Source organism: Oncorhynchus nerka, linkage group LG22, assembly GCF_034236695.1.
Source record: "Oncorhynchus nerka isolate Pitt River linkage group LG22, Oner_Uvic_2.0, whole genome shotgun sequence".
Classification (NCBI taxonomy): Eukaryota; Metazoa; Chordata; class Actinopteri; order Salmoniformes; family Salmonidae; genus Oncorhynchus; species Oncorhynchus nerka.
The window spans coordinates 23376694-23390467 of NC_088417.1; the positions used below are offsets into that span (position 1 = coordinate 23376694).

At 43.0% G+C, this 13774-nt stretch overlaps 2 protein-coding genes and 1 non-coding gene across 3 annotated transcripts; 1 reads left to right on the plus strand and 2 right to left on the minus strand.

The window, feature by feature from the left end:
- Nucleotides 1-7175: 7175 nt before the first annotated feature.
- LOC115104582 (proteasome maturation protein-like) lies at nt 7176-9301 on the minus strand. The gene is made up of 6 exons (XM_029625940.2): nt 9212-9301; nt 8235-8335; nt 8060-8120; nt 7802-7903; nt 7581-7674; nt 7176-7405 (listed from the first exon to the last, which is right to left on the minus strand). Exons 1-6 carry the CDS (start codon nt 9212-9214, stop codon nt 7338-7340), a joined length of 429 nt encoding a protein of 142 aa, XP_029481800.1. The 5' UTR covers nt 9215-9301; the 3' UTR covers nt 7176-7337.
- A 169-nt stretch (nt 9302-9470) lies between these two features.
- trnac-gca (transfer RNA cysteine (anticodon GCA)) lies at nt 9471-9542 on the plus strand. Its single transcript has one exon. It is a non-coding gene; the product is annotated as a tRNA-Cys (tRNA).
- Nucleotides 9543-10662: 1120 nt separating this feature from the next.
- lg22h11orf65 (linkage group 22 C11orf65 homolog) lies at nt 10663-11843 on the minus strand. The gene is given in 8 exon segments (XM_065006801.1): nt 10663-10766; nt 10768-10841; nt 11010-11132; nt 11134-11232; nt 11388-11441; nt 11510-11602; nt 11680-11771; nt 11774-11843. Coding segments are annotated over 8 exon segments (657 nt in total). The 3' UTR covers nt 10663-10714.
- Nucleotides 11844-13774: the final 1931 nt, after the last annotated feature.

The window sequence follows — 13774 nt, forward strand, 5'->3', positions numbered from 1 at the left end:
AGAGCAGAAGGAAGCAAGTTTTCTTCCAGGACAACCTTGTACGTGGCTTGATTCATGTGTCCTTCACAAAGACAAATCTGCCCGATTCCAGCCTTGCTGAAGCACCCCCAGATCATCACCGATCCTCCAACAAATTTGACAGTGGGTGCGAGACACTGTGGCTTCTAGGCCTCTCCAGGTCTCACACGCCCTGCTATTCCACCAAATATTGATTTCTGAACTCTTCCTAAGTTAAAACATCAGAAATGTGTTGTTTAAGAACTTATTTTCTTTGCATTATTCCAGGTCTGACAACACTGCATATTTTTTGTTATTTTGACCAGTCTGCAAATAAATGCTCCAAATGACAATATTTTTATTAGGAATTTGAAAGAAATGTCAGTAGAATAAATAGAATAAAACAAAAATGTTCATTTTACCCAAACACATACCCATAAATAGTAAAACCAGAGAAACTGATATAGTGCATTCGGAAAGTATTCAACCCCTTCACTTTTTCCACATTTTGTTACATTACAGCCTTATTCTAAAATGTATTTACATGTTTTTTCCTCATCAATCTACACACAATACCCAATAATGGGTAATAAAAAAATAAAAAATGAAATATGACAATTACATAAGTATTTAGACCCTTTACTCAGTACTTTGTTGAAGCACCTTTGACAGCGATTACAGCCTTGAGTCATATTGGGTATGATGCTACAAGTATGGCACACCTGTATTTGGTGAATTTCTCCCATTCTTCTCTGAAGATCCTCTTAAGCACTGTCAGGTTGAATTGGGAGTGTCGCTGCACAGCTACTTTCTGGTCTCTCCAGAGATGTTCAATCGGGTTCAAGTCCGGGCTCTGGCTGGGCCACTCATGGACATTCAGAGACTTGTCCTGAAGCCACTTCTGTATTGTCTTGGCTGTGTGTTGATGGTCATTGTCCTGTTGGATGGTGAACCTTCACCCCATGTCTGAGGTCCTGAGCACTTTGGATCTGGTTTTCATCAAGGATCTCTGTACCATGCTCCGTTCATCTTTCCCTCAATCCTGACAAGTCTTCCAGTCATTTCCACTGAAAAAATCCTCACAGCATGATGCTGCCACCGTAGGGGTGATACTTCACCGTAGGGGTGATATTGGCCAGGTGATGAGGGGTGCCTGGTTTCCTCCAGACGTGACACTTGGCATTCAGGCCAAAGAGTTCAATTTCGGTTTTATCACACCAGAGAATCTTGTTTTTCATGGTCTGAGTCCTTTAGGTGCCTTTTGGCAAACTCCAAGCAGGCAGTCATGTAACTTTTACTGAGGAGTGGCTTCCGTCTGGCCACTCTACCATAAAGTCCTGATTGGTGGAATGCTGCAGAGATGGTTGTCCTTTTGGAAGGTTTTCCCATCTCCACAGAGGAACTCTGGACCTCTGTCAGAGTGATCATCAGGTTCTTAGTCACCTCTCCCCCTGATTGCTCAGTTTGGCCAGGTGGCCAGCTCTAGGAAGAGACTTGGTGGTTCCAAACTTCTTCCATTTAAGAATGATGGAGGCCACTGTGTTCTTGGGAACCTTCAATGCTGCTGACATGTTTTGGTACACTTCTCCAGATCTGTGGCTCGACACAATCCTGTCTCATAGCTCTACGGACAATTCCTTCGACCTCAAGACTTGGTTTTTGCTCTGACATGCACTGTCAACTGTGGGACTTTATATAGACAGGTGTGTGCCTTTCCAAATCATGTCCAATCAATTCACCACAGATGGACTCCAATCAAGTTGTAGAAACTAGAGGTGGACCGATTATGATTTTTCAACGCCGATACCGATATTGATTATTGGAGGACCAAAAAAAGTAATAATGACAATTACAACAATTCTGAATGAACACTTGTTATAACTTAATATAATACATAAATAAAACCAATTTAGCCTCAAATAAATAATGAAACATGTTCAATTTGGTTTAAATAATGCAAAAACAAAGTGTTGGAGAAAAAAGTAAAAGTACAATACGTGCCATGTAAGAAAGCTAACGTTTAAGTCCCTTGCTCAGAAGATGAGAACAGGCATGCAGAGCAAGGGGAACAAGGGGAACAAGGGGAACAACTACTCCAAGTCTCAGAGCGAGTGACGTTTGAAACTCTATTAGCGCGCACCCCGCTAACTAGCTAGCCATTTCACATCTGTTACACCAGCTTAATCTTGGGAGTTGATAGACTTGAAGTCATAAACAGCGCAATGCTTGAAGCACAGCAAAGAGCTGCTGGCAAAACGCACAAAAGTGCTGTTTGAATGAATACTTGCGAGCCTGCTGGTGCCTACCATCGCTCAGTCAGACTGCTCTATCAAATCATAGACTTAATTATAACATAATAACACACAGAAATACGAGCCTTAGGTCATTAATATGGTCGAATCCGGAAACTATCATTTCGAAAACAAAACGTTTATTCTTTCAGTGAAATACGGATATTTAAGTCTAAATATTGCTTTTACATAGCATAACCTTCAATGTTATGTCATAATTATGTAAAATTCTGGCAAATTAGTTCGCAACGAGCTAGGCGGCCCAAACTGTTGCATATACCCTGACTCTGCGTGCAATGAACGCAAGAGAAGTGACACAATTTCACCTAGTTAATTTTTATTTCACCTTTATTTAACCAAGTAGGCTCAAGTTCTCATTTGCAACTGCGACCTGGCCAAGATAAAGCGTAGCAATTCAACAACAGAGTTACACATGGAATAAACAAAACATACAGTCAATAATACAGCAGAACAAAAGAAAACAAAAAGTCTATATACAGTGAGTGCAAATGAGGTAAGTTAAGGAAATAAATAGGCCATGCTGGCGAAGCAATTACAATATAGCAATTAAACACTGGAATGGTAGATTGGCAGAAGATTAATGTGCAGGTAGAGATACTGGGGTGCAAAGGAGCAAAATAAAAAAATACCAGTATGGGGATGAGGTAGGTAGATAGATGGGCTGTTTACAGATGGGCTATGTACAGGTGCAGTGATCTGTAAGCAGCTCTGACTGATGGTGCTTAAAGCTAGTGAGGGAGATGTGAGTCTCCAGCTTCAGAGATTTTTGCAATTTGTTCCAGTCATGGGCAGCAGAGAACTAGAAGGAAAGACGACCAAAGGAGGAATTGGCTTTGGGGGTGACCAGTGAGATATTTGGTCAATAACAAAAGTTTATCTCAATACTTTGTTATATACCCTTTGTTGGCAATGACAGAGGTCAAACGTTTTCTGTAAGTCTTCACAAGGTTTTCACACACTGTTGCTGGTATTTTGGCCCATTCCTCCATGCAGATCTCCTCTAGAGCAGTGATGTTTTGGGGCTGTTGCTGGGAAACAAGGACTTTCAACTCCCTCCAAAGATTTTCTATGGGGTTGAGATCTGGAGACTGGCTAGGCCACTCCAGGACCTTGAAATGCTTCTTACGAAGCCACTCCTTCGTTGCCCGGGTGGTGTGTTTGGGATCATTGTCATGCTGAAAGACCCAGCCACGTTTCATCTTCAATGCCCTTGCTGATGGAAGGAGGTTTTCACTCAAAATCTCACACTACATGGCCCCATTCATTATTCCCTTTACACAGATCAGTCGTCCTGGTCCCTTTGCAGAAAAACAGCCCCAAAGCATGATGTTTCCACCCCCATGCTTCACAGTAGGTGTGGTGTTCTTTGGATGCAACTCAGCATTCTTTGTCCTCCAAACACGACGGGTTGAGTTTTTACCAAAAAGTTATATTTTGGTTTAATCTGACCATATGACATTCTCCCAATCTTCTTCTGGATCATCCAAATGCTCTCTAGCAAACTTCAGACGGGCCTGGACATGTACTGGCTTAAGCAGGGGGACACGTCTGGAACTGCAGGATTTGAGTCCCTGGCGGCGTAGTGTGTTACTGATGGTAGACTTTGTTACTTTGGTCCCAGCTCTCTGCAGGTCATTCACTAGGTCCCCCCGTGTGGTTCTGGGATTTTTGCTCACCGTTCTTGTGATCATTTTGACACCACGGGGTGAGATCTTCCATGGAGCCCCAGATCGAGGGAGATTATCAGTGGTCTCGTATGTCTTCCATTTCCTAATAATTGCTCCCACAGTTGACTTCTTCAAACCAAGCTGATTACCTATTGCAGATTCAGTCTTCCCAGCCTGGTGCAGGTCTACAATTTTGTTTCTGGTGTCCTTTGACATCTCTTTGGTCTTGGCCATAGTGGAGTTTGGAGTGTGACTGTTTGAGGTTGTGGACAGGTGTATTTTATACTGATAACAAGTTCAAACAAGTGCCATTAATACAGGTAACGAGTGGAGGACAGAGGAGCCTCTTAAAGAAGAAGTTACAGGTCTGTGAGAGCCAGAAATCTTGCTTGTTTGTATGTGACCAAATACTTATTTTCCACCATAATTTGCAAATAAATGCATAAAAAATCCTACAATGTGATTTTCTGGATTTTTTTTCTCATTTTGTCTGTCATAGTTGAAGTGTACCTATGATGAGAATTACAGGCCTCTCTCATATTTTTAAGTGGGAGAACTTGCACAATTGGTGGCTGACTAAATACTTTTTTGCCCCACTGTATATCTGCTGGAGTGCGTGCTACGAGTGGGTGCTGCTATGGTGACCAGTGAGCTGAGATAAGGCGGGGCTTTACCTAGCAGAAACTTGTAGATAACCTGTAGCCAGTGTATTTGGCGACGAGTATGAAGCGAGGGCCAACCAACGAGAGAGTACAGGTCGCAATGGTGGGTAGTGTATGGGGCTTTGGTGACAAAATAATGGCACTGTGCATAGACTGCATCCAGTTTGTTGAGTAGAGTGTTGGAAGCTATTTTATAGATGACATCGCCGAAGTCGAGGATCGGAAGAATGGTCAGTTTTACGAGGGTATGTTTGCCAGCATGAGTGAAGGATGCTTTGTTGCGATATTGGAAGCCGATTCTAGATTTAATTTTGGAGTGGCGATGCTTAATGTGAGTCTGGAAGGAGTGTTTACAGTCTAACCAGACACCCAGGTATTTGTAGTTGTTCACGTATTCTAAGTCAGAGCCGTCCAGAGTAGTGATGCTGGACGGGCGGGCAGGTGCGGGCAGTGATCGATTGAATAGCATGCATTTAGTTTTACTTGCATTTAAGAGCAGTTGAAGGCCACGGAAGGAGAGATGTAATGGCATTGAAGCTCGTCTGGAGGTTAGTTAACACAGTGTCCAAGAAGGGGCCAGAAGTATACAGAATGGTGTTGTCTGCGTAGAGGTGGATCAGAGAATCACCAGCAGCAAGACCAACATCATTGATGTATACAGAAAAGAGAGTCGGCCCGAGAATTGAACCCTGTGGCACACCCATAGAGACTGTCAGAGGACCGGACAGCAGACCCTCCGATTTGACACACTGAACTCTATCAGAGAAGTAGTTGGTAAACCAGGCGAGGCAATCATTTGACAAACCAAGGCTGTCGAGTCTGCCAATAAGAATGTTGTTATTGACAGAGTCGAAAGCCTAATATTATTTGCTAACCTGGATTTATTTTAGCTAAATATGCAGGTTTAAAAATATATACTTCTGTGTATTGATTTTAAGAAAGGCATTGATGTTTATGGTTAGGTACAGTCGTGCAACAATTGTGATTTTTTCACAAATGGCTTTTGTTAAATCATCCCCCGTTTGGCGAAGTTGGCTTTCTTTTTAAGGAAGAAATAGTCTTCACACAGTTTGCAATGAGCTAGGCGGCCCAAACTGCTGCATATACCCTGACTCCGCTTGCGCAGAACGCAAGAGAAGTGACACAATTTCCCGAGTTAAAAGACATTCATGTTAGCAGGCAATATAAACTAAATATGCAGGTTTAAACATATATACTTGTGTATTGATTTTAAGAAAGTCATTGATGTTTATGGTTCGGTACACGTTGGAGCAACGACAGTACTTTTTCACAAATGCCGCACCAATTATATGCAACGCAGGACACGCTAGATAAACTAGTAATATCATCAACCATGTGTAGTTAACTAGTGATTATGATTGTGTTTCATAAGATAAGTTTAATGCTAGCTGGAAACGTACCTTGGCTTCTTACTGCATTCGCGTAACAGGCAGGCTCCTCGTGGAGTGCAATGTAATCAGGTGGTTAGAGCGTTGGACTAGTTAACCTTAAGGTTGAAGATTGAATCCCCGAGCTGACAAGGTAAAAATCTGTTAACCCACCGTTCCTAGGCCGTCATTGAAAATAAGAATGTGTTAACTGACTTGCCTAGTTATTATTAAGGTGTGGGACCTGCAGATTGAAAGGTGCAGCTACACTAGTGTAGACAGTGTAGAGTTCCTCCCCTCCTCTGCTCACCACCTCAGCTGATAAGTCCCTGTCCCTGTGTGCTCAAGTCACTCTACGGCAGCCGCAGCTCCATTAACCATGCTTCCTTCAGCCCCGCTGGCGACTTGCGAATCTTGTTGTGCTTTCATGCTATGTGACATCAGGACGTGCTCACTATAGAGTCTAGCAACGAGGTGGATTTCAGCCCGTCTTGCCGGATGCTGGCGATTGCAGGGCATGACGGTAAGGTGAGGGTGGTGGATCTGGTGTCCTCACAGGTGGCAGGTGTGCTGAAGCACGAGGGCGCTGTGCAGTGTTGTTTTGATCACAAGGGGGAAGTACAGTTCCCGCTCAGCCCAGTCAAAACTGTTCGCTGCTCTGGCCCCCCAATGGTGGAACAAACTCCCTCACGACGCCAGGACAGCGGAGTCAATCACCACCTTCCGGAGACACCTGAAACCCCACCTCTTTAAGGAATACCTAGGATAGGATAAAGTAATCCTTCTCACCCCCCTTAAAAGATTTAGATGCACTATTGTAAAGTGACTGTTCCACTGGATGTCATAAGGTGAACGCACCAATTTGTAAGTCGCTCTGGATAAGAGCGTCTGCTAAATGACTTAAATTAAATGTAAATGCATCTGACGAACAGATGTGTGTGGTCATGATGGATAAGATAAATCATTAGTTTTAAACCTACACACAATCAATGTACCAAATAAGGACCACTAACCATAGCTCATTGCAACAAATCTTGCCTTCGTATGAACAATAAAAAAACGTTTGATGCATTGTGTGCTTCAGTGTGTATTTCTAGAAATTAAGTACAACAAAAACATTACCACACCAGCAATAAATCAACATCATGGTTGAGTTACAGGATTTATTAGAAACAAAAGAATCCAATGATACAAAAGTCTTGAGTGCGGTCTCACATGAGAAAGTAAGTGACCATCTCTAAAGCAGATGCATTGTCACACGGTAACTAGTTAACAGCGGGTAAACACAAACGTCCTGGGGTCGGATGGCTCTTACATCATGCCCAGCTTGTACTCCACCATGATGTGGGGCTCACCCATCATCTCACTCTGGGCTGGATCTGCAAGGAGATGGACACAAAATGGTGGTGAACTTCCACCATGTTCACATCAGAAAAACAACATAGCCGTGAGTTCTCATCAGCTTCACTTCAACTGTGTTCCCTGTTGGCTTTAGTTCCTGATCATTTTTCTGCTCTCCTCCTTTGTAGAAAACCTATTGTTAGTGTGTCTTACCGTTGAGGATGTCCTCAAAGCTGATGCTCTCATCGTTCCCTTTGAGAGTGTCCAGAGCCAGGTGTGAGCTCTGCAGGAATGGCAGGCGCTGGATCTGAGATGGGGAGGAAAGAGGGAAGGTATACGTTGGAAAGTTATTTATTGCAATTGCTCAGACACTGTTCCTTGTTTTCAATGAAGATCAGAGATATGCTATTGTGTGTGAGATAGTGTGTGTATACCTGTCTGGCTGCCCTGTACTCCATCTGTAGTTTGAGGGGAGCGTGGAGGCCCTGGATGTTTCTGAGGTTAGAGAAGTTCATCTTGTCCTGGTTCAGCTGAAACTGCAGGGAGAGGAGAAAACACTCAATGCTGGAGCTAAAGTAGCAGAGATGGTTAGGAGATAAATGCCTGAAGACTTGTATTTACTCGCAGAAAATATGCATAGACTGTAGCTCAGTAAAACAGGACCTTGTGTGTCAAATGTGTTGGTCACTCACATTCTTTTCTGAAAGCTCCAACGCATGGCTGGGAAGCAGCTCATTTTTCACACTGCTAAATCTGAGAGAGAAACAGAGGGAGAGGAGAAAACGGCAGTTATATCAAAAACTGATAGTTTAGCTAGTTTCATACTTTGAGTTAAATGAGTGTCCAACACGGAGACAGTACTCTCACCCGCTCCTGAGTGTGTCCTGAACGCCATAAGCCCCAACCTGTGGACCCATGCCCGTCACCGGTACACTGTCTTTCAGCTGTGATCTGAGTCCACGGGTATTCTGGTGACGAACAACAGAACAACTCGATTAGAATTATAACAGAGGCATAGTAACACTTTACTGCAACCCAAACAACCGAGTTAACGTCAGCGAATTGCTACATTGTTAGTTGTCACGAAACAAAAGACAGGCCGGATGATAATTGGCGCGTTGCTATGTAGCTAACGTTAGCTAGCTAATGGTCTAAACTCACCAAAGGTGATTGTGATTTATTTTAGAATGCATTGTTTTTCATTAAAATGACCCAAACGAAGCTTGGCAGGTGGGTTGTCTGCTTTGATGCCTCACTCAATTAGAAAGGCTGTGTGTTTTCGCTGGCGCTGTAGTAGTCATAAAACAATACACATTGTCATTATTCACTTTTTTCTCTCGAAATCATTTAAATTGGAAGAGGTAGTGAAGAGTTGAGGGGTTACCATACATTCTAAATTGGACATTCACCCACTTATGGAAACACCATCGCTATCAGCAAAGAATATTGGAATTATGGCCTATCCTGTTAGCATACAGCCACTGCTCTGCCTGTCCCGTCCTTTCCGCCCGTCTCGCTCTGCTTGCTTCTCCAGCTTCTGTTGAGGCTTTCGGCTTCTGATTAGTTTTTCGCGTAAGTTAGATACATTAACCAAACAGAGATATCTAGCTAACGTTGGCTCCCTCATCGCTGCTAGTTAGCGTTAGCTAGCTCCTCGCTCACTGGCACGAGTGACTAAGTTACTCGAAATCAAAACGTCTCTACAAATACAGCTAGTAATGAAGGTCCAGAACCCCACGATTCATTGGTATTTCGTATAAACAATATAGTTAACTCGCACAAACATCAACTTTACACATTTACTGTATTAATTAAACAACAAATGTTCCTAATATGATAGCTACCATTGTCGCTCTGATGAGGCTGTTTTCACTTTCAGTTAAAACAAACTTCCGGTTGCGTTGGTTCTACGACACATCCGAATCAGATGAAAGAAATACAACCAGGCTAGTAGAAGGAAATAAAAAAGGAAAGTACGTTTGCCGTTGTCTAAACTATTGTTGCGTTGTTATTTACATGTATTAGTATATGGTTTATAATACTTTATATACAGTTAGGTAGATTTGTCTTTATATATGATTTCAGTTTCAAATATTATAGGTTGGGGGTATAGCTCAGTGGTAGAGCATTTGACTGCAGATCAAGAGGTCCCCGGTTCAAATCCGGGTGCCCCCTCATTTTTGTGTGTCCTTCTTTGACGCACATTGTGTCTGGTTTACCTACATCTGATGTCCTTAGACTTATTACAATTTGTTAAACGGTGGTGTAGAAAAAATATAGAATCCACATTTATGACTACAAATATATAAAATGTAGTATCAACATAAAGTGACATTCACCACTTTGCTTCATTTCTCTTCACATTGAATTGAATCTCACTGCATACGGTCATGGTTTAGTAGTCTCTGTTAGTCTGTATTGCAATTTTCTGGTCTGGTCAGTGATATAGTCAGTCAGCCATCAGTCAGAGAGATTGGCCTGGAGCGTTCTGACTTGATGAGGCTGGAGGATACGGAGCTGACTGAACTGAGCTGCACTTCCTAACCTGCCAAAGGTATGACCATATTAGAGACACATTTTCCCTCAGACTACACATATCCACAAAGATTTTGAAAACAAACCCAATTTTGATAAACTCCCATATATACTGGGTGAAATACCACAGTGTGCCATCACAGCAACAAGATTGGTGACCTGTTGCCACAAGAAAATGGCAACCAATGAAGAACAAACACCATTGTAAATACAACCCATATTTATGTTTATTTATTTTCCCTTCTGTACCTAACTATTTTCACATCGTTACAACACTGTATACAGACATAATATGACATTTGAAATGTCTTTATTCTTTTGGAACTTCTGTTAGTGTAATGTTGCTGTTAATTTGTATTGTTTATTTCACTTATGTTTATTATCCACTTCACTTGCTTTGGCAATGTTAACATGTTCCCATGCCAATAAAGCCTTTAAAATCGAAATTGATAACGAGAGAGAGAGTTGTTACTCCCTTTGACCACAGGGGGATGCTATAATCCCGTTGAAGTTGTTGGTTTGGTTATAATGTGCCATAACTCAAGGAATAAATCATTGTACCTTTGCAAGACTCAGAGGAATTACTGGTGCACACATTCCTCCAGTCATGAATATACCTGCAGAAATGTGAAAAAACATTGTTGCTTTGGGTACACTGCATTGCAGCTGTCTCAACGAATTGAGGCAACTCAATATTAGGAAGATGTTCATAATGTTTGGTATACTCAGTGTAGATTAGCAATAATGACGCTGTTTGAGGCATACAGATCAGCGAATATCATAGAGTGGTGCAGGTAAGGATGCTCACTAACTCACATCTGCTTCAGCCACTTGATCTCCCTCCTCCTCTTCACGTGCTGCTGACTGCAGTTTGGAATGGTGGAACTCCACCTTCCTGCCATTGGTCTCCAATGTGATGATGTCGCCTAACAGAGCAACCTGAACCAATAGACTTCTCAAATTATAATCTTCTTTCACAGAGGGACTGAGTACTGCACTAAAGCAATGATGACAACATAGTATCTCTTCGCGGTTCCAACCATATCATACAGAACGAACCCATATGCGATATAGTGTGATATCATTGGGTCTGAACTTCTGCCCCACCTTCACAGAGAGCAGTCTCCAGCCGTTGTTCTCTATGCGGCAGCACCAGCCAGCCTGTTCGTCTTGCACCAGGGGCCTCTGGTTGTATTTTTGCCTGGGGACGGACCTCCTGCCTGGGGGAGGGTGTGTATCCTTTGGGGCTATTGGCACACATGTCCAGGATGGGTCGTGGGTGTAGATCTATATAGTAGATCTTATAGTGGATGCTCGGTGGAAAGATGGTCTATGTGGGAAAGGACAAACAAACCTCACATTAGCATGCACACATCTATTTGTATTGCATAAATCATCACATATAGCTTTTTAAATAAATTCCGGCACAAGTATTGTGAGTGATAGGTATTTTTTCTGCATTTTTAGCACTGTCAAAATGAACACCCCTCCCAGTCTGAATCTGATTTGGACCCCTGCCGCAGCATCCAGAATATCTCTCTGCAATAACAACCATAGTACCATTCATAATGGTCAATGTATGTGTGTGTGTGTGTGTAGGGTGCTACCTCACTGGGATTTACTTTTTTGAGCAGGAGTCGAGGGTCTTCCTGGTTAAAGAACCTCACAAGGTTCCTGAAGTACTAGAAAACGCGTGTATCCTACATATAGGAGATGGAGAGGTTACACAGTCTGTGTGTGTGTGTGCCTGTGTGTGTCGTATTGTGGTGCCACCCACCACGTGTCTTCTCCAAGTCCTCTGTATCATCCTGGCAACCCTGTGGTAGACCCTCTGAGGCCAGCGGTCCAGCTCCATTGTATCTTCCCAGGAGGGTCCTCCACTGGGGAGGAAGTTGGGGCTAATGGTTTGCTGATGTCAACGTTGTGAACAGAGTGCGCCATGGTGGCGGTGAGGTTATGGTATGGGCAGGCATAAGCTACGGACAACGAACACAATAGCATTTTATCGATGGCAATTTGAAATCACAGAGATACCATGACGAGATCATGAGGCCCATTGTCGTGCCATTCATCTTCCACCATCACCTCATGTTTCAGCATTTTAATGCACGGCACCATGTTGCAAGGAACTATACACAATTCCTGGAAGCTGAAAATGTCCCAGTTCTTCCATGGCCTGCACTCACAAGACATGTCATCCATTGAGCATATTTGGGATGCTCTGGACCGACGTGTACGACAGCATGTTCCAGTTCCTGCCAATATCCAGCAACTTCACACAGCCATTGAAGAGAAGTGGGACAACATTCCACAGGCCACAATCAACAGCCTGATCAACTCTATGTGAAGGAGATGTGTCGTGCTGCATGAGGCAAATGGTGGTCACACGAGATACTGGCTGGTTTTCTGATCCACGCCCCTACCTTTTTTTAAATGTATCTGTGAAATCAGTCATATCTGGTTGATGGAATGCCAAGATTGTGCAAAGCTGTCATCAAGGCAAAGGGTTGCTACTTTTAAGAATCTCAAATATAAAATAAATTTGGATTTGTTTAACACTTTTTTGGTTACTACATGACTCCATATGTGTTATTTCACAGTTTTGATGTCTTCACTATTATTTTACAATGTAGAAAATAGTAAAAATAAAGAAAAACCCTTGAATGAATAGGTGTGTCCAAACTTTTGACTGGTACTGTACATTACATGAAACGGAGAAAGAGATTCTCACACTTAATTTGGGGTGTAGCTGTCTCCTGCCTGCCAAACAGTGAACACCACACTACTGCACCCAATGTTCTTACTGAGACTGCATTCCACCCAACAGCTATGGGAAACGATGACTCTAGAACCCTTGCCAGAGTGTGAGAGAGAGGAGGGAGAAAGAGAGACAGAGAGAGCCAGAAACCTTGCCAGGGTGTGAGGTAGACGGAAAGAAAAAGGGAGGATGGGAGGGGAGAAGAGAAAGGTCATATTTTCCAAATGACCATTTTAATTTTAATAACCCATCATTATGTAATAACTATTAGGAGACGCCCTTTCGAATGTTGTCGTTGTGCTGACAGGTTGAACTGTAGTGGGGAGAAGTCCTTTGAAGTGTAGAGACAGAGACAAGCAGGTGCATGCATGTAATGCCATGAGCATTGTTGATAGCACCTACGCCTGCTGAATACATATTCAACAACGCCTGAGAGCCAGACATACAGTGCATTCTGAAAGTATTCAGACCCCTTGACTTTTTCCACATTTTGTTACGTTACAGCCTTATTCTAAAATGGATTAAATTGTCCCCCCCCACATCAATCTACACACAATACCCCATAATGACTGTTTTTTAGAAATGTTTGGCTGGGCCACTCAAGGACATTCAGAGACCTCTCCTGAAGCCACTCCTGCATGGTCTTGGCTGTGTGCTTAGTGTCGTTGTCCTGTTGGAAGGTGAACCTTCATCCCAGTCTGAGGTCCTGCACGCTTTGGAGTAGCTTTCATCAAGGATCTCTCTGTACTTTGCTCCATTCATCTTTCCCTCGATCCTGACTAGTCTCCCAGTCCTTGCCCCTGAAAAACATCCTCACAGCATTATGCTGCCACCACCATGCTTCACCGTAGGGATGGTGCCAGGTTTCCTCCAGATGTGACGCTTGGCATCCAGGCCAAAGAGTTCAATCTTGGTTTAATCAGACCAGAGAATATTTTTTCTCATGGTCTGAAAGTCCTTTCGGTGCCTTTTGGCAAACACCAAGGGGACTGTCATGTGCCTTTTACAGACAGGTGTGTGCCTTTCCAAATCATGTTCAATCAATTGAATTTACCACAGGTGGACTAAAATCAAGTTGTCGAAACATCTTAAAGATGATCAATGGAAACAGGAT